Source organism: Lithobates pipiens, unplaced genomic scaffold, assembly GCF_037356315.1.
Source record: "Lithobates pipiens isolate NorthernLeopardFrog02 unplaced genomic scaffold, aLitPip1_a1.2 Scaffold_23, whole genome shotgun sequence".
Lineage (NCBI taxonomy): Eukaryota > Metazoa > Chordata > Amphibia > Anura > Ranidae > Lithobates > Lithobates pipiens.
The window spans coordinates 331897420-331918783 of record NW_027507785.1 but is presented as its reverse complement, the minus strand read 5'-3'; the positions used below and the strand labels follow the sequence as shown (position 1 = coordinate 331918783).

Here is a 21364-nt window from a genome sequence, read left to right as displayed (position 1 = left end):
GTCCTAACATTTCTCTGTGGGATTTTCAGGGTCACCCCTCCACATGTGGCCTGGTTCAGTATCTGGATGTTCTGGAGGAGGAGGACAGCGTCATGGTTAAAGTCTTGAAGAAACAAGGAGCCGTTGTGTTTGCCAAGACCAACGTGCCGCAGAGCCTGATCTGGTGAGGACCAGCCAATGGCAGAGCTCGGGAACCCATAGACACCAATCACACCTCACCATATATTGGTTTACAAATAATTCATCTTTTTCATTGTTTGCCAGCATTGAGACCAGTAACCCCACCTATGGGTTGACCCGGAACCCCCACAACAAAGCCAAAGCCTGTGCGGGCTCTACAGGAGGAGAGGGTGCCCTGATTGGAGGAGGGGGCTCCATCCTGGGAATTGGAACAGATATTGGTGGCAGCATCCGTTTGCCGTCCAGCTTCTGTGGAATTGTCGGGTTTAAGCCGTCACCAACCAGACTCAGGTGAGCCAATGATAATATAATCATTAATCATATCGCCCTATTGGAATATGGAATGGAGTCTAAACCCCACTTTCTTTTCTAGTATTAGTGGTGTCCGCCCATGTGTGGATGGAATGACGACAGGTAGGTCCCCCTCAAGGGAAATGCAACCAGTCTGTGAACTGCTAAAGATTTCCATAATACAATGAAACGATTTACTGCAATCTGAATGGTCCAGCGCTGCTTGTGCATGTGTGGGGCGTGTCTGCAGCCTCATGTCACGTGACTCTGCTCCTACCCAAACCTCAGTGTGTGTGTCAGTGAAGCTACAGTACTGTGTCAAAGTCCTAGGCAGGTGTGGTGCTGTAAATAAAGAACTCTTCCAGACATAAAAGTGTTAATACTTTATATTTATCAATGAAGAAAATGGATAGTAAATGAAGAGGACTCCAAATCCAATCAATATTTAGGGTGACCAGGGCCGTTTTTAAGGCAGGGCAAAAGGGACAGCTGCCCTGGGCCCTTTCATTGTTGTGGGGCCCAAAGCAGCTACCTCACACTTGCCAAATATCCTGGTTTAAATTCCCTTGAGGTTTTCGTCCCGTGCTGTGTCCCGATATCTCAGTGTGAAGTGCTGCTAGTAATGCTGCCCAGCTCTTCCCTATTGTTGTGTACAGATGATTTACATGTAAATTACCGGAATTCATATGTAAGTAGTATTGGCATTTATATGTAAGTATCGGTGGCCGGCAGCATTGATATGGTCTTATCCACAGTAATCTCTAGCAACCAATCAACAAGCAGAAATCATGTGCTGTAACCTCTAGCAACTAATCAGTGAGCCGTAATGTGTGCTGTAACCTCTAGCAACTAATCAGTGAGCCGTAATGTGTGCTGTATCTCTGGCAACCAGTCAGTGAGCGATAATGATACACTGTAACCTCTGGAAACTAATTGCAATAGCTGCCTGATCTGTTTTTGTAAACTAAATTTGAGTCTAGTTGCTATTTATTGTATGTCTCAGAGCAGGTGGAGAGCGAAACTTCATGGGGGGGGGGGGGGGCCAAGAAAATTTTTGCTCAGGGTCCAATCAATATTAAAGACCGCCCTGAGGGTGCCTTCTTCTAGGTAGACTTGCACACAGTTATTGAAGGAACTCAGCAGGTAGGTTGTTCTATGTACATCTTGGAGAACTAAGCACAGATCTTCTGTGGATGTCGGTTGCCTCCAATCCTTCATCCCAGACAGACTCCATGATGGTGAGATCAGGGCTCTGTGGGGGGCCAAATCCTCACTTCCAGGACTCCTTGTTCTTCTTTACACTAAAGATAGTTCTTAATAACATTGGTTGGATTTTTACAGAGGTTGTCCTGCTGCAGAATAAATTTGGGTTCAATCACACACCTCCCTGACGGTATGGCACGATGGGGAAGTATCTGTCTGGATTTCTCAGCATTGAGGACACCATTGATCCTGAACAAATCTGCAACTCCATTAGCAGAAATGCAGCCCTCAAACTTGCAAGGAACCTCCACCATGCTCTCCAGCCCTTCCCCAAACATACTTCCTCCTGCTACAGCCAAATGTTTCACATTGTGACTCATCAGTCCAGATCATCTGCTGCCATTTTTCTGCCACCCAGTTCCTATGTTTTCCGGCATAGTTGAGTGGCTCAGTCTTGCTTCCACGTCGGAGGCTTTTTGGCAACAATTCTTCCATGAAGACCACTTCTGTCCAGACTTTCCTGTAAAGTAGATGGGTGTACCTGTAACCTGGGTCCCACTGGTTTCCCCCAGACTTCTATGGACAGTAGATGGGGTTACCTGGGTCCCACTGGTTTCCTCCAGACTTCTATGGACAGGAGGTGGGGGTACCCGGGTCCCACTGACTTCCCCCAGAATTCTCTGTACAGTAGCTGTCTGTACCTGGCTCCCACTGGTTTCCTCCAAACGTCTTCAGACAGTAGATGGGGGTACCTGGGTCCCACTGGTTTCCTCCAGACTTCTCCACACAGTAGATGGTACCTGGGTCCCACTGGTTTCCAACAGACTTCTATGGACAGTAGATGGGGTTACCTGGGTCCCACTGGTTTCCTCCAGACTTCTATGGACAGGAGGTGGGGGTACCCGGGTCCCACTGACTTCCCCCAGAATTCTCTGTACAGTAGCTGTCTGTACCTGGCTCCCACTGGTTTCCTCCAAACGTCTTCAGACAGTACATGAGTGTATCTGGGTCCCACTGGTTTCCTCCAGACTTCTCCACACAGTAGATGGTACCTGGGTCCCACTGGTTTCCAACAGACTTCCCTGGACAGTAGATGGGGTTACCTGGGTCCCACTGGTTTCCTCCAGACTTCTATGGACAGGAGGTGGGGGTACCCGGGTCCCACTGACTTCCCCCAGACTTCTATGGACAGTAGCTGTCTGTACCTGGCTCCCACTGGTTTCCTCCAAACGTCTCCAGACAGTAAATGGCTGTACCTGGGTACCACTGGTTTCCTCCAGACTTTTCCAGACGGTAGATGGATATACCTGGGCCCCCCTGGTTTCCTCTAGACTTCTCCTGACAGTAGATGAGGGTATCTGGGTCCCACTGGTGTCCTCAAGACTTCTCCGGATAGTAGATGGGGGTACCCAGGTCCCACTGGTTTCTGCCAGTTCTGTGCTGATGGTATTGCTGGATGTCTTCTGATGTAGATTGGAAGGAAGCACTGCATCTAGGCTCCTCAACATTACCTGATCGCTGTGTTTAGATTCTTCAACATTACCCGACCACTGCGTCCATGCTCCTCAATGTTACCTGACCACTATGTCTATGCTTTTCAACGTTGCCCAATCAATGGTGTCCTCAAAGCTAAGAAATCCAGGCAGATACTTCTCCATCATTCCATACAATCAGGGAGGTGTGTAATTTGCCCCAAATTTATTCTGCAGCAGAACAACCACCCAAAACATACAGCCAATGTCATTAAAAACTATCTTCAGTGTAAAGAAGAACAAGGAGTTCTGGAAGTGATGGATTGAGGTCCACTGAAGAGGTCCATCAGAGGACCCCCATCCTCTGGTGGATCAGTGTGACTCCGATAATCCTTTATGATATTTTTATAATAACATGAAACCAGCCATGTCTCCTTTAGATTTCTGGACTATTCAGTTAAAGGGGATTACTGAAATGTCAGCTCTGAGGTCCATCCTGGATAGCAGTAGTAGTAATTGGAAGTTCTCAGCAGTGGTTGAATGTGACTCTCATATATCCTATATTGGCTGCGTGTATGGTAGTGCAGCTTAAAGCTGCTGGAAGTTGTTCTTTGCTGAATGTGGTAGACTGGGTGACCCAAATGGCGTGTAAGAGGCGAGACTCGTGTCGGCTAGTTTGGATGAGCTCTGGTGGAAGGATTGGTTGTCTTGTGTGATTTTAGGTCCAATATACAGTATCTCACAAAAGTGAGTACACCCCTCTCATTTTTGTAAATCTTTTCTTCTCTCTTTTCATGTGACAACACTGAAGAAATGACACTTGTCTACAATGTAAAGTAGTGAGTGTACAGCTTGTATAACAGTGTAAATTTCCTGTCCCCTCAAAATAACTCAACACACAGCCATTAATGTCTAAACCGCTGTCAACAAAAGTCAGTACACCCCTAAGTGAAAATGTCCAAATTGGGCCCAATTAGCCATTTTCCCTCCCCCGGTGTCATGTGACTCGTTAGTGTTACAAGGTCTCAGGTGTGAATGGGGAGCAGGTGTGTTAAATTTGGTGTTATCGCTCTCACTCTCTCATACTGGTCACTGGAAGTTCAACATGGCACCTCATGGAAAAGAACTCTCTGAGGATCTGAAAAAAAGAATAGTTGCTCTACATAAAGATGGTCTAGGCCAGTGATGGCGAACCTTGGCACCCCAGATGTTATGGAACTACATTTCCCATGATGCTCACCTATGCTGCAGAGTGCATGAGCATTATGGGAAATGTAGTTCCAAAACATCTGGGGTACCAAGGTTCGCCATCACTGGTCTAGGCTATAAGAAGATTGCCAAGACCCTGAAACTGAGCTGCAGGACAGTGGCAAAGACCATACAGCGGTATAACAGGACAGGTTCCCCTCAGAACAGGCCTCGCCATGGTTGACCAAAGAAGTTGAGGTCACGTGATCAGCATCATATCCAGAGGTTGTCTTTGGGAAATAGACATATGAGTGCTGCCAGCATTGCTGCAGAGGTTGTAGGGGTGGGGGGTCAGCCTGTCAGTGCTCAGACTATACGCCGCACACTGCATCAAATTGGTCTGCATGGCTGTCATCCCAGAAGGAAGCCTCTTCTAAAGATGATGCACAAGAAAGACCACAAACAGTTTGCTGAAGACAAGCAGACTAAGGAGATGGATTACTGGAACCATGTCCTGTGGTCTGATGAGACCAAGATAAACGTATTTGGTGTCAGATGGTGTCAGGCATGTGTGGGGGCAACCAGGTGAGGAGGACAAAGACAAGTGTGTCTTGTCTACAGTCAGGCATGGTGGTGGGAGTGTCATGGTCTGGGGCTGCATGAGTGCTACCGGCACTGGGGGGCTACAGATCATTGAGGGGACCATGAATGCCAACATGTACTGTGACATACTGAAGCAGAGCATGACCCCCTCCCTTCAGAGACTGAACCGCAGGGCAGTATTTCAACATGATAACTACCCCAAACACACCTCCAACACCACCACTGCCTTGCTAAAGAAGCTGAGGGTAAAAGGTGATGGACTGGCCAAGCATGTCTCCAGACCTAAACCCTGTTGACCATCTGTTGGGCATCCTCAAACGGAAGGTGGAGGAGGGGAAGGTCTCTAACATCCACCAGCACCGTGATGTCATCATGGGGGAGGGGGAAGAGGACTCCAGTGGTGACCTGTGAAGCTCTGGTGACCTCCATGCCCAAGAGGGTTAGGGCAGTGCTGGAAAATAATGGTGACCACACAAAATATTGACACTTTGGGCCCAATTTGGACATTTTCACTTAGGGGTGTACTGACTTTTGTTGCCAGCGGTTTAGACATTAATGGCTGTGTGTTGAGTTATTTTGAGGGGACAGGAAATTTACACTGTTATACAAGCTGTACACTCACTACTTTACATTGTAGACAAGTGTCATTTCTTCAGTGTTGTCACATGAAAAGTTAGAAGAAAAGATTTACAAAAATGTGAGGGGTGTACTTACTTTTGTGAGATACTGTATATGCTTGGTCAGCTTTTTAGCTTACATTTGGAGTGTGTGTTTAGGACACATTTGGGGTGTATTTTGGGTGTGTGATGAGGGCACATTTGGGGTGTATTTGGAGTGTGTGTTTTGGGGAATCATTTGGGGTGTATTTGGGATGCGTGTTTAGGGCACATTTGGGGTGTATTTTGGGTGTTATTAGGGCACATTTGGGGTGTTGTGGGGAATCACATTAACTGGGTTTCCCACATTTCAGTGTCTACGTGCATTGGTCCTATGGCACAAGATGTGGACAGCCTGGTTCTGGCTATGAGAGCTCTGCTGTGTGATGAGATGTTCCGACTCGACCCCAATGTACCCCCCATCTACTTCAATGAGGAGGTAAGGAGGCCTAATCTACAGGTGGGTTGTATTGCATTAGCTGTTTTGACTAGTCAGCAGAGGGTGACAATGGGTCTTATATCTGTCCATGGATTAGGAGGGTGATGGTGCCGAGGACGGACTTTTCTCTGTATTCTCTGACCAGTACATTGACCACACTTTGCCTTTTGTAGACGTTCTCCAGTAATAAGCCTCTCCGTATCGGATATTATGAGGAAGACGGATTCTTTCAGCCAAACCCCAGTATGAGGCGCATCCTGCTGGAGACAAAGAAGCTTCTAGAGGAGGCCGGACACACGGTGAGCGGTCAGATTTTGGGTTTGTGGGGTCATGTATGGTAGAAGCCTCCACCATATGGTGGTTCATATGTTATATTCTGGTGGGGGGTATCAATGGGAGGTAAAAGTAATAACACATTGAGTGCTGAGCTGATGTTACACAGAGTCCACACAAGGTAAAGACCCAGCGACGCACAGATACCAACATAATACTTGTATTGTCTCCTCAGCTGATCCCCTTCAAAGTGCCACGAGTGCACGATATGTTGGACTTGTTCATGAAGGCTTTGCTCGGAGATGGAGGCAGAACGCTGGCAGATAAATTGTAGGTTCTAAGTTATATGGTGCCATAACTCATAGCAACCAATCAGAAGTCATATGCTGCTAATCTGACTGTGCTGGAAGGAATGGGAGGTTGTGGAGTTGTGTTTTAAAGGGACATTTGATGGGATTTGTATTGTTATTGGCTACTGCAAGGCTGTGCAACATTTCTATAGATCTTTATAGGTCTTCTCTGTATTAACTCACTGCTGGGAAGCCGATGGATGGTTTCTGTTGTACCTAAATTGGAACTGCATTGTGCTGATACACCGACTATTTGAATACACCGAATCCTGAGATTCTAGTGTATGGATGAATCCTATAGAGAGCTGGCTGGCTGATCTGCGGTTGGGAATTCTGCAGACATTTGTTCTTAAATGGCTTCTATTGTGTCAGCTGAATGTGCAATGCTTGCCAACCAAATCCTATGCTGAGCTTGATGAGATACAAAGATATGAAAGGATATGGAGAAGCCATGTGACCTTCCCAGGGAGCAGACATGTGATCATTTCCATGGAAAAGCCATGTGACCTTCCCAGGGAGCGGACATGTAAGAATTTCCAACACAACAGAAGAAATACTGTTACCAAAGAATAGCCTAAATGTGACTCTGGGAGACTGGTGTAGATTTATAAAAACTGGTGCAAGGGGTTAGCAACCATTCAGGTGTCTCCTCTCATTTACTGGACAATTTTTTAGAAAGTTGGGGGGGCGTGTGAGTGGCTGTGGTGGCTAGGTTGTTTCTTTTCATCCCAGTGATGTGTGTTGTGCCTTGTATTGCGGTGGGTTGGATGTTGGGTTGAGTGTCATGGTTTGTGGGTTGGATATTGGGTTTTGTGGTGGCTGGGTTGGATGTTGTGTTGGGTTTTGTGGTGGCGAGGTTGGATGTTGGGTAGGATGGATGTTGGGTAGGTTGATGTTGTGTTGGGTATCATGGTGGATAGATTGGATGTTGTGTTGGGTGGGTTGAATGTTGTGTTGGGTATCATGGTGGATAGATTGGATGTTGTGTTGGGTGGGTTGAATGTTGTGTTGGGGTTTGTGGTGACTAGGTTGGATGTTGGATAGGTTGGATGTTGTGTTGGGTATTGTGGTGGGTAGGTTGGATGTTGTGTTGGATGTTTTTGTGATGGGTGGGTTGGATGTTGGGATGAGTGTCGTGGTGGCTGGGTTGGATGTTGGGTCTGGTTTTGTGGTGGCTGGGTTGGATGTTGGGTCTGGTTTTGTGGTGGGTGGGTTGGATGTTGGGTCTGGTTTTGTGGTGGCTGGGTTGGATGTTGTGTTGGGTTTTGTGGTGGCTGGGTTGGATGTTGTGTTGGGTTTTGTGGTGGCTGGGTTGGATGTTGTGTTGGGTTTTGTGGTGGCTGTGTTGGATGTTGTGTTGGGTTTTGTGGTGGCTGGGTTGGATGCTAGGGGTGCAACGGATCAAAAAACTCACGGATCGGATCGTTCCTCGGATCAGAGTCACGGATCGGATCATTTTTCGCATTAGCAAATAATATTTTAATTTGCAAAAACCTTTGAAAATTCCACCACCATATAGTCCCCACTGTAATATCCACAATCTCTCCCACTGTAATATTGGCTGAGCATGGCTGGGTAAGGCTGAGCATGGCTGGGTATCGCAGAGTATTACAGAGTATGGCTGGGTATGGCAGAGTTTTACAGAGTATGGATGGGTATGGCAGAGTATGGCTGGGTATGGCAGAGTATTGGCCGGTTATGGCAGAGTATTGGCCGGTTATGGCAGAGTATTGGCCGGTTATGGCAGAGTATTGGCCGGTTATGGCAGAGTATTGGCCGGTTATGGCAGAGTATTGGCCGGTTATGGCTGGGTATGGCAGAGTATTGGCTGGGTATGGTAGAGTATTGGCGGGTTATGGCTGGGTATGGCAGAGTATTGGCAGGGTACTGCAGAGTATTGGTAGGTTATAGGCAGGGTATTGGCAGGGTATTGCAGAGTATTGGCAGGGTACTGCAGAGTATTGCAGTGTACTGGCAGGGTATTAAGGGATGGCTGCGACTGCAATTGTCACAGAGCAGCGCTGTGGGCACTACAGATGCAGCCCACAGCGCTGCTTCCATCTGATCTCTCCCCTCCACTGTACAGATCTGTACACGGAGGGGAGAGAGGAACCGGCGTCATGACGATGCCGGTTTGTTTACAAGTGATCGCTCTGTCATTTGATGGAGCGATCACATTGGGTGTAGAAAGATGGCCGCCGCTTCGGAGCTAGGCCGAAGCCGCGGCCTTTCCTAAGGCCAAGACCGAGGAGCGCTCCGCGGATCGTGGCGTGTGCTGATCCGAGCGGGGTGACCCGTTCGGATCACGGATCAGTGATGATCCATAGCACCCCTATTGGATGCTGTGTTGGGTTTTGTGGTGGGTGGGTGGGTTGGATGTTGTGGTGGGTGGGTTGGATGTTGGGTTGATTGTCGTGGTGGGTGGGTTAGATGTTGGGTCGGGTTGTGTGGTGGCTGGGTTGGATGTTGTGTTGGGTTTTGTGGTGGGTAGGTTGGATGTAGTGTTGGGTTTTATGGTGGGTAGGCTTGGTGTTTGAAATTGTGTTGGGTAGGTTGGATGTTGTGTTGGGTTTTGTGGTAGCTAGATTTGATGTTGTGTTAGGTATTATGGTGGATAGGTTGGATGTTGTGTTGAGTTTTGTAGCTGGGTGGGTTGGATGTTGTGTTGGGTTTTGTGGTGGGTAGGTTGGATGTAGAGTTGGGTTTTATGGTGGGTAGGCTTGGTGTTGGGAATTGTGTTGGGTGGGTTGGATGTTGTGTTGGGTTTTGTGGTGGGTACGTTGGATGTAGTGTTGGGTTTTATGGTGGGTAGGCTTGGTGCTGGGAATTGTGTTGGGTAGGTTGGATGTTGTGTTGGGTTTTGTGGTAGCTAGATTTGATGTTGTGTTAGGTATTGTGGTGGATAGGTTGGATGTTGTGTTGAGTTTTGTAGCTGGGTGGGTTGGATGTTGTGTTGGGTTTTGTGATTGTAGCGGCCCCACTGGCTTTGAGTAAATAACGAGAGGAGAGCTTCTTACGGGTGCAATGCATTTATTCTTTTGCCTCAAAGATGTGCAATAAGGTTGAACACCACAGAGGTTAATCTTTTGACTTCTTAAACACCATAAGCACTACTTGTATGATTTGCACCATGAAAACTGAAAAATTACATACAATACATTCGTTTACAGAGATCACCAAAAAGGGGGTTCCAACATAATTACAAGGTGGTGTTCCATTATCTATTCACATATATCTAAATTAACATTAACATTTAAGAAAGCATGACTATATGTTCAAACATGTAGATTGTCTACAGCATAATCTTTTAACTAACAGCATGGACTCAATTTATGCCTAAAAACATATACAATGACAATGACGATGTACCTTTTACTGCATACCTTGCTCCGCTTGCCAAGGGGTGCAAAACTTTAAACTTTGATAACTTCCATAGACTATCACCTTCCCATGAGGTGCTGCTGCTTGCTTGGATGCTGAATGAATGAGAAAGCCCTTGCAAAACTAGAAGAAGCAGGAAGTGTCTGGTGATTAAAACATTCCCCAGGGGAACAAAAGTAAGGCAATAAAGGTTCCACCTGTCATTCAGTGCTGAACAAAGATTTAAAGTGACAAGCGGGCAGTTACAATGATGGCTAGGTTGGATGTTGGGTAGGTTGGCTGTTGTGTTGGGTATTGTAACGAAACGTCCCACACTCACCTTGATTGCTTTCGTCATATACCGCTTCCTCACAGTCTGAATATAGATATCAGATTTTATAGTTGAATATTGTAAGAACCAGACGAGACTAGTTCAGTTACAAAGCTGGACATGAACTGTTTATTTTGAGATCTCACACATACACTACCGTTCAAAAGTTTGGGGTCACCCAAACAATTTTGTGTTTTCCATGAAAAGTCACACTTATTCACCACCATACGTTGTGAAATGAATAGAAAATAGAGTCAAGACATTGACAAGGTTAGAAATAATGATTTGTATTTGAAATAACATTGTTTTTACATCAAACTTTGCTTTCGTCAAAGAATCCTCCTTTTGCAGCAATTACAGCATTGCACACCTTTGGCATTCTAGCTGTTAATTTATTGAGGTAAGCTGGAGAAATTGCACCCCACGCTTCTAGAAGCAGCTCCCACAAGTTGGATTGGTTGGATGGGCACTTCTGACGTACCATACGGTCAAGCTGCTCCCACAACAGCTCAATGGGGTTCAGATCTGGTGACTGTGCTGGCCACTCCATTACCGATAGAATACCAGCTGCCTGCTTCTGCTGTAAATAGTTCTTGCACAATTTGGAGGTGTGTTTAGGGTCATTGTCCTGTTGTAGGATGAAATTGGCTCCAATCAAGCGCTGTCCACTGGGTATGGCATGGCGTTGCAAAATGGAGTGATAGCCTTCCTTATTCAGAATCCCTTTTACCCTGTACAAAGCTCCCACCTTACCAGCACCAAAGCAACCCCAGACCATCACATTACCTCCACCATGCTTAACAGATGGCGTCAGGCATTCTTCCAGCATCTTTTCATTTGTTCTGCGTCTCACAAACGTTCTTCTTTGTGATCCAAACACCTCAAACTTGGATTCATCCGTCCACAACACTTTTTTCCAGTCTTCCTCTGTCCAATGTCTGTGTTCTTTTGCCCATCTTAATCTTTTTATTTTATTGGCCAGTCTCAGATATGGCTTTTTCTTTGCCACTCTGCCCTGAAGCCCAAAATCCCGCAGCCGCCTCTTCACTGTAGATGTTGACACTGGTGTTTTGCGGGTACTATTTAATGAAGATGCCAGTTGGGGACCTGTATGGCGTGTGCTTCTCAAACTAGAGACTCTAATGTGCTTATCTTCTTGCTTAGTTGTGCAACGCGGCCTCCCACTTCTTTTTCTACTCTGGTTAGAGCCTGTTTGTGCTGTCCTCTGAAGGGAGTAGTACACACCGTTGTAGGAAATCTTCAATTTCTTTGCAATTTCTCGCATGGAATAGCCTTCATTTCTAAGAACAAGAATAGACTGTCGAGTTTCAGATGAAAGTTCTCTTTTTCTGGCCATTTTGAGCGTTTAATTGACCCCACAAATGTGATGCTCCAGAAACTCAATCTGCTCACAGGAAGGTCAGTTTTGTAGCTTCTGGAAGGAGCTAGACTGTTTTTAGATGTGTGAACATGATTGCACAAGGGTTTGCTAATCATCAATTAGCCTTCTGAGCCAATGAGCAAACACATTGTACCATTAGAACACTGGAGTGATAGTTGCTGGAAATGGGCCTCTATACACCTATGTAGATATTGCACCAAAAACTAGACATTTGCAGTTAGAATAGTCATTTACCACATTAGCAATGTATAGAGTATATTTGTATAAAGTTAGGACTAGTTTAAAGTTAGCTTCATTGAAAAGTACAGTGCTTTTCCTTCAAAAATAAGGACATTTCAATGTGACCCCAAACTTTTGAACGGTAGTGTATATATACACCAGAATGACAATATAAACTGTAACCAGAAACCTAATTAACATGAGCTAATTAACTAATCTTTTAGACAGCCTAGGTGACTCAGAGAAATGACCTTTCAGGACAGACTTGCCGTCTTTTAGCTCAGTAGACACAATTAACATTATCATAAATATAAACACAGTACACCTTTACACAATAGCAGAAGCTAATTACAATTAACAAAACAAACAGTGATCTCCCCCCTCTGTAGTTGGAGTAGACTGTCCGGCTCCTACACAGTTCTAGAGGCCTATGATCAGCTCTTTCGATTACCATGTTGAGTTCAGAATCAAAGAAACCAGGAATAGTCTTTATATATATCCTGGGAGATATTGTGGATAAATATTACTGTTACAATTTAGTAACCACCTTCTCATTGTCCATTAAACAGCTGTCCATCATTTTTCTCAGTCTGCCTGTGCCCCTAATGGACGCAGGGTGACTTAGACATAGGAGGTACATGGGGAGCTGAAACAAGAGTTTCCCAACCTCTCCAAGATATTCGAGGTTCTATAGCCCCCCCCTGCCCAAAGTGACTCCCGTCACAGGTATTATAATGGGTAGGTTGGACGTTGCGGTGGGTACTATGGTGGGTAGGTTGGATGTTGTGTTGGGTTTTGTGGTGGGTAGGTTGGATGTTGTGTTGGGTTTTGTGGTGAGTGGGTTGGCTGTTGTGTTGGGTTTTATGGTGGGAAGGTTGGATGTTGTGTTGGGTTATATGATGGGTAGGTTGGGTGTTGGGTATTGTGGTGGGTAGGTTGGGTGTTGGGTTCAGTATTGTGGTGAGTGGGTTGGATGTTGTGTTGTATGGGTTGGATGTCGTTTTGGGTTTTGCGGTGTGTAGGTTGGATGTTGTGTTGGGTTTTGTGGTGGGTAGGTTTGATGTTGTGGTGGGTAGGATGTTGAGGGTAGCTTGGATGTTGTGTTGAATATTGAGGTGGGTAGGTTGGATGTTTTGTGGTGGGATGTTGTGTTTGGTTTTGTGGCAGGTAGGCCGGATGTTGTGTTGGGAATTGAGGTGGGTAGTTTGGATGCTTTGTGGTGGGTGGGTTGGATGCTGTGTTGGGGATTGTAGTGGGTATTGTGGTGGGTAGGTTGGATGTTTTGGTGGGTGGGATGTTGTGTTGAGGATTGCGGTGGGTAGGCTGGATGCTTTGTGGTGGGTGAGTTGGATGGTGTGTCAGGGATTGCGGTCGGTATTGTGGTGGGTAGGTTGGATGTTTTGGTGGGTGGGATGTTGTGTTGAGGATTGAGGTGGGTAGGTTGGATGCTTTGTGGTGGGTGGGTTGGATGCTGTGTTGGGGATTGTAGTGGGTATTGTGGTGGGTAGGTTGGATGTTTTGGTGGGTGGGATGTTGTGTTGGGGATTGTGGTGGCGTAGGTTGGATGCTTTGTGGTGGGTGAGTTGGATGGTGTGTCAGGGATTGCGGTCGGTATTGTGGTGGGTAGGTTGGATGTTTTGGTGGGTGGGATGTTGTGTTGAGGATTGAGGTGGGTAGGTTTGATGCTTTGTGGTGGGTGGGTTGGATGCTGTGTTGGGGATTGTAGTGAATATTGTGGTGGGTAGGTTGGATGTTGTGTTGAGGATTGTGGTGGATAGGCTGGATGCTTTGTGGTGGGTGAGTTGGATGTTGTGTCAGGGATTGCGGTCGGTATTGTGGTGGGTAGGTTGGATGTTTTGGTGGGTGGGATGTTGTGTTGAGGATTGAGGTGGGTAGGTTGGATGCTTTGTGGTGGGTGGGTTGGATGTTGTGTCAGGGATTGTGGTCTGTATTGTGGTGGGTAGGTTGGATGTTTTGGGGGGTGGGATGTTGTGTTGGGTAGGTTTGATAGTTTGTAGTGTTCTGGGTATAGGGGTGGGTAGGCTGTCTCTCATTGGGTCAGGTAAAGTCACGTTGAATTGGTTGGTTTCTGTGGTAGGTCACACACTGACCTTTTTGTCCATTTTTTCCTCCCGCCAGTAAAGACGACATTTTGGACTCACATCTACGGGACATGTTTCTTCTGTGCAAGGTTCCAGGAGCAGTGAAGAAGAGCCTGTCATTCATTCTTCGTCCAATAGTGAGCATCCATACACTTACAGACCTCAGATCTGCAGATGGCACGCTGTGTATGTTTTTCTGTTGGTGGTTCCTTCGGTACTTTTAGGATAGATTATTTTGGCCCTTGCTCAGGGTAATTTTACTTATTCAGGACACAAAACTTCTGCTAAACCAAGTGCTGGGTGACCCCCAATCCGTAATACTTTGTTCTTTCCTTCTACCCCCGGCTGCATGGCAGAGAGGACTTCATGTCTAATCTCGGCTCCTGGTACCATAGAGCTCCATCCACATTTCTCCGAAGAGCCGCAGCCGGTGAGAGTCTTCCCTGCCCTGGCACATGTCTGAGGAAATGTGGGACCTGTAATTGGAGGAACCATTCATACACGGGACTGTGACAAGTCCTACAGACAGAAGTAAAAATACAGGAGAAGGTAGAAGGGTCGGCGTAGTCAGTCATTACATTCAAAACGTTTTCCAGACACGTCACTTCCTCTTCTTCTCCAGCCACATTACAGATCCCACTCAACAATCTTCCCTTCATTTTCCAGTTTCCGCGGATCTCCAGGGTGGTGCTTGCTGCTGTCGGTGCCAGGTGAGCCGCCAAAACCATCTCCGTTCTACTGAATGTCTCTAACCTATACCGCAGTGCTGTACAGAGATCAGTGAGCCAGTCACATCAGTCTCTGTACCAGAGGAGCTTTCACTCTAATGTCCCCTCCCCCACAGTCACATCAGTCTCTGTACCAGAGGAGCTTACACTCTAATGTCCCCTCCCCCACAGTCACATCAGTCTCTGTACAGAGGAGCTTACACTCTAATGTCCCCTCCCCCCCACAGTCACATCAGTCTCTGTACCAGAGGAGCTTACACTCTAATGCCCCCCCCCCCCACAGTCACATCAGTCTCCGTACCAGAGGAGCTTACACTCTAATGTCCCCTCCCCCACAGTCACATCAGTCTCTGTACAGAGGAGCTTACACTCTAATGTCCCCTCCCCCCACAGTCACATCAGTCTCTGTATGGAGGAGCTTACACTCTAATGTCCCCTCCCCCCCAGTCACATCAGTCTCTGTACGGAGGAGCTTACACTCTAATGTCCCCTCCCCCACAGTCACATCAGTCTCTGTACAGAGGAGCTTACACTCTAATGTCCCCTCCCCCCACAGTCACATCAGTCTCTGTACGGAGGAGCTTACACTCTAATGTCCCCTCCCCCCCAGTCACATCAGTCTCTGTACGGAGGAGCTTACACTCTAATGTCCCCCCCCCCCCCAGTGACATCAGTCTCTGTACAGAGGAGCTTACACTCTAATGTCCCCTCCCCCACAGTCACATCAGTCTCTATACTAGAGGAGCTTACACTCTAATGTCCCCTCCCCCACAGTCACATCAGTCTCTGTACAGAGGAGCTTACACTCAAATGTCCCCTCCCCCCACAGTCACATCAGTCTCTGTACAGAGGAGCTTACACTCTAATGTCCCCTCCCCCCACAGTCACATCAGTCTCTGTACAGAGGAGCTTACACTCTAATGTCCCCTCCCCCCCACAGTCACATCAGTCTCTGTACCAGAGGAGCTTACACTCTAATGCCCCCCCCCCCACAGTCACATCAGTCTCCGTACCAGAGGAGCTTACACTCTAATGTCCCCTCCCCCACAGTCACATCAGTCTCTGTACAGAGGAGCTTACACTCTAATGTCCCCTCCCCCCACAGTCACATCAGTCTCTGTATGGAGGAGCTTACACTCTAATGTCCCCTCCCCCCCAGTCACATCAGTCTCTGTACGGAGGAGCTTACACTCTAATGTCCCCTCCCCCACAGTCACATCAGTCTCTGTACAGAGGAGCTTACACTCTAATGTCCCCTCCCCCCACAGTCACATCAGTCTCTGTACGGAGGAGCTTACACTCTAATGTCCCCTCCCCCCCAGTCACATCAGTCTCTGTACGGAGGAGCTTACACTCTAATGTCCCCCCCCCCCCAGTGACATCAGTCTCTGTACAGAGGAGCTTACACTCTAATGTCCCCTCCCCCACAGTCACATCAGTCTCTGTACAGAGGAGCTTACACTCAAATGTCCCCTCCCCCACAGTCACATCAGTCTCTGTACAGAGGAGCTTACACTCTAATGTCCCCTCCCCCCACAGTCACATCAGTCTCTGTACAGAGGAGCTTACACTCTAATGTCCCCTCCCCCCACAGTCACATCAGTCTCTGTACAGAGGAGCTTACACTCTAATGTCCCCTCCCCCCACAGTCACACACTATTATGGTCTCCTGTGTTGGTGATGTATACATTTCTCCTTTCTCAGGTCTGTACAGGAACATTGGAAGCATCAGATAGCAGTGGAGGTAATATAACACTATTTGTTTTCATACTGAGTGTCAGCTCTTGTGCCGAGTGTTGGCCCTCCTGTCATTGAGCAGATGTTGTGATGATATGTTGTCTTGTCCTCTTCAGGAATATCAGGCCGAGTTTATCAGTGAATGGAGGAAGTTGGATCTGGATGTTCTCCTCGCCCCCATGTTAGGCCCCGCCTTCAATACCGGTTATCCGGGAAAGCTGATAGGTAGAATTTCTATTGTATGATGTCACAGCATAGTGACTTAACATGGCATTGTGGCCAAGTGTACCAGTTCAAAGCCATGTTTTGTGTTGTGTTATGTTGTGTTGTGTCATGTTAAGTTGTGTTGTATTGTATCATGTTGAGTCCCTTGGAAATCAGGGAGAATCCCTGGAAATCAGGGACAATCCCTTGGAATCATGGAAATCCCTTAAAATCAGGGACAATCCCTTCGGAATCAGGGATAATCCTGTGGATATCCCTTAAAATAAGGGACAATCCCTTGGAATCAGGGATAATCCCTTGGAAATCAGGGACAATCCCTTGGGATCAGGGAGAATCCCTTGGAATCAGGGACAATCCCTGGAAATCAGGGATAATCCCTTGGAAATCAGGGACAATCCCTTAGAATCAGGGACAATCCCTTGGAATCAGGGATAATCCCTTGGAATCAGGGATAATCCCTTGGAAATCAGGGACAATCCCTTGGAATCAGGGAAATCCCTTGGAATCAGGGAAATCCCTTAAAATCAGGGACAATCCCTTGGAATCAGGGATAATCCTGTGGAAATCAGGGAGAATCCCTGGAAATCAGGGAGAATCCCTTGGAATCAGGGACCAACCCTTGGAATCAGGGATAATCACTTGGAAATCAGGGACAGTCCCCTGAAATCAGGGACAATCCCTGGAAGTCAGGGACAATCCCTGGAAATCAGGGACAGTCCCTGGAAATCGGGGAGAGTTGGGAGGTATGTGTATGGTAATTATCTCCTCTTATGTCCTCAGCGAGCTGCTCATACACCATGCTGTACAATATGCTCCAGTTCCCGGCTGGGGTGGTTCCGGTGGGTTCCGTCACGGCAGAAGACGAGGAGGCCCTGAGACATTACAAGGGATATGATAACGATGTCTGGGACAAACTCTTCAGAAAAGTGAGTTGATCTGATAATACAAGGTGGGAGGAGGTCCTGTACAGTCCTGTAGTCCATATATATTATATTGTATATCATGGAGGAATACAGCGGGGGAGGGGGGGTTATAGGGACGCTGTACCCCAGTGTGACTGCCGACCCCCCCATATCTCCAGGCTGTGGCCTCTCCTCCTCCTGTATGTGAAATATTTTGTGTATCCTGAGAATGATGGGAATTGTTGTCGTCTTCCAGGGAGAGTGTATATCAGGACCAAATACACATGAAAGATATTCCGTACATCTCTGCAATACACACAAATCATCGCACTTCATCCGATAGTACAGGAGAGACGGAGATCTGCCAGAAATCCAGAGAGCTCCTAACCTCCGTTTCTTATGTCAGAAGAGGGGAGGAGTTAGGGAGAAGGGGGAGGGGTTATGGAGAGGAGGAGGGGAGAATGGGGTTTAGAGACGAGCAGAGGGGGAGGAGTGAGGGAGAAGGGGGAGGGGTTATGGAGAGGAGGAGAGAGGGGTGGGCTTATAGTGATGAGAAGAAGGGAGGAGTTAGGGAAAAGGAGGAAGGGGTTATGGAGATGAGCAGAGGGGAGGAGTGAGGTAGAAGGGGGAGGAGGAATGGAGAGGTGATAGGGTTATAGAGATGAGAAGAGGGGGGGGAGTTATGGAGAGGAGTGGGGGGGGGGGGTTATAGAGATGAGAAGGGGGGAGGAGTTCTGGATATTAAAAGAGGGGAGGGGTTAGGGAGAAGAGGGGGGGTTATGGGGAGGAGGAGAGGGGGATGGGGTTATAGAGATAAGAGGGGACCCGTTAGGGAGAAAATGGGAGAGGTTATGGAGATGAGCAGAGGGGAGGAGCGAGGGAGAAGAGGGGAGGGGTTATGGGGAGGAGGAGAGGGGTGGGGTTATAGAGACAAGGGGTTAGGCAGAAGAGAGGAGGGGTTATGGGAAGGAGGAGAGGGGGGTGGGGTTATGGAGATGAGCAGGGGGGAGGAGTTGGGGAGAAGAGGCCAAGGGGTTGGGTTATGGAGGTAAGTAAAAGTGAGGAGTTAGGGGGAAGATGGGAGGGGTTATGGGGAGGATGAGAGTGGGGAGGGGTTATGGGGAGGACGAGATGGGGGTGGGGTTATGGAGATGAGCAGAGGGGAGAAGTGAGGTGGAAGAGGGAAGTGGTTATGGAGAGGAGCCGAGGGGGTGGGGTTATGGAGATGAGCAGAGGGGAGGAGTCAGGTGGAAGAGGGGGAGGGGTTATGCAGAGGGGGATGGGCTCATAGTGATGAGAAAAAGGGAGGAGTTAGGGAAAAGAGGGAAGGGATTATGTAGATGAGCAGAAGGGAGGCGTTGTGGAGAGGAGTAGAGGGGGTGGGGTTATAGATATGAGAAGGGGGAGGAGAATAATTAACAGATCAATAACATAAAAATCAGACCAGACAGTTTATTAAAGAAAGGAGCCACAAGGTCCCAATAGGCATAAAACCAATACAGTACCTGCTTGTCACTTCTAAGGCCTCCAGCCATAATACCACCGGTTTGGAGACAACTTGCAGGGACACATACACCAACTGGGAGCCGTACCTCAGACAGGTCCCTACACCATTCCTTTTTGTAGCCGTATGAACCTAAAAGGACCTTGCACCCCGCCAATCACCATATCTGGCTCCACAGAAAACCCAATTCCCCAACCCAAATTACCCACCAAATGCAGGGCGAGAGGGTGGGAAGGTGTTCCAAGCTTGCTGCTACCGACTGAAGACCACCCCCCATCTGGTCCCCTAACCACTTTCCCCCAAATCTCCACCCAGCCCAGACCATGCCCCTATCAGCCAACTACCATGCCTATCATGCAACAGCCCCTTTAACCCCTTTCATGCCGGCCCTCCGTCTAGTGCCTTGTGGTTCTAATTCTACTATAGGGTGAGAGATTTGGGAGATTAGGGGAGAACATAGAGGGGGTTGGATTATGGAAATTATGAGAGGTGAGGAGATAGAGGGTGAGGGATTATGGAGATTAGGGTAGGGGAGAACATAGAGGGGGTGGGATTATGGAAATTAGGAGAGGGGTGGAGATAGAGGGTGAGGGATTATGGAGATTAGGGGAGGGGAGAACATAGAGGGGGTTGGATTATGGAAATTATGAGAGGTGAGGAGATAGAGGGTGAGGGATTATGGAGATTAGGGTAGGGGAGAACATAGAGGGGGTGGGATTATGGAAATTAGGAGAGGGGTGGAGATAGAGGGTGAGGGATTATGGAGATTAGGGTAGGGGAGAACATAGAGGGGGTGGGATTAGGGAAATTAGGAGAGGGGTGGAGATAGAGGGTGAGGGATTATGGAGATTAGGGGAGGGGAGAACATAGAGGGGGTGGGATTATGGAAATTATGAGAGGGAAGGAGATAGAGGGGGAAGGATTATGGAGATTAGAGAAGGGGACAAGATAAAGGGGGTGGGATTATGGAAAAGAGAGGGGGAGTGATAATATAGTTTAGGGGAAGGGAGAAGATAGAGGGAAAAGTGTTATGGAGATTAAAGGGAGGGGAGAAGATAAACGGGGGGGGGGGGTATGGAGATTGGGGGAGGGTAGAAGTTGGAGAGGGAGGGACTAGAGAGATGAGATCAGTTAGGGAGATGAAAAGAGTGGGAGGGATTATGGAGATTAGAAGAAAGGAGGAGCTGTAAAGATTATAGTGATGAGGAGGGGAAGGTGTTCTGAAGTCTAGCAGTCCAGCAGGGGAGAACAGGGCAGGGCTGACACCACTGCTTGGGATTTTAGGGCAGCCGGGGCAGAGACTACAGGAAGTTTGGAGCTCACTGGATTTCCTGCCGGCTCAGCAGCTGTCTTTCTGTACCTGCAATGTTTGGAGGGATAAAATATGGGGAATGGTGCATGTATTGCAGAGATGCACTGTGTAAGTTTTATTAGTATTTTTCCTGTATGTCCTCCTCCTCTATCTCCTCCTCCTCCTCCTCCTCCTGCCCATTTCCTTCTCCATTGGTGACTCTCTTCCTCCCTCTGCTGATCACATCCCCTCATCGCCTGTCATCCATTCTGTGTCTCTGCAGGCGGTGGCGGATGGGGTGGGTTTGCCGCTGTCTGTCCAGTGTGTGGCGCTCCCGTACCAGGATGAGCTGTGCCTGCGTCTCATGAAGGAAGTCCAGACCCTCCACAGGCGGCAGATGAAGAGATGAGAAGAGGACCTGATAGGTCGGGGGCTGGGAAAAGGTTACTTTTCTTTTTGTTGGATATCTGACTTTAGCTCCAGAGCAAAGAAAATGTTTTCTGATTATTTTTCAATAAACATTTATAAATTTGTTCTTCGTGTGCAATGAAGTCATTATCCGATGAGCTGATGTGCAAATCCACTGATGCTCCAGAAATGTCACTGTGTCCTCCTCGTATCTCCTGTGTACTCCATCACATGTGACGTCTGTGTCCTCCTCGTATCTCCTGTGTACTCCATCACATGTGACGTCTGTGTCCTCCTCGTATCTTCTGTGTACTCCATCACATGTGACGTCTGTGTCCTCCTCGTATCTCCTGTGTACTCCATCACATGTGACGTCTGTGTCCTCCTCGTATCTTCTGTGTACTCCATCACATGTGACGTCTGTGTCCTCCTCGTATCTCCTGTGTACTCCATCACATGTGACGTCTGTGTCCTCCTCGTATCTCCTGTGTACTCCATCA

General features: G+C 47.8%; 1 protein-coding gene across 1 annotated transcript in view; it reads left to right on the top strand.

Moving 5' to 3' along the window:
* Positions 1–20989, top strand: part of LOC143926714 (vitamin D3 hydroxylase-associated protein-like) — a 105208-nt gene extending 84219 nt beyond the window's left edge. The window contains exons 12-15 of the mRNA XM_077450732.1: positions 16502–16541; positions 16651–16759; positions 17540–17685; positions 20740–20989. Of these exons, the coding sequence (XP_077306858.1) occupies positions 16502–16541; positions 16651–16759; positions 17540–17685; positions 20740–20865 (421 nt within the window). The 3' untranslated portion in view covers positions 20866–20989. The remainder of the gene's footprint in view (positions 1–16501; positions 16542–16650; positions 16760–17539; positions 17686–20739) is intronic.
* Positions 20990–21364: the final 375 nt, after the last annotated feature.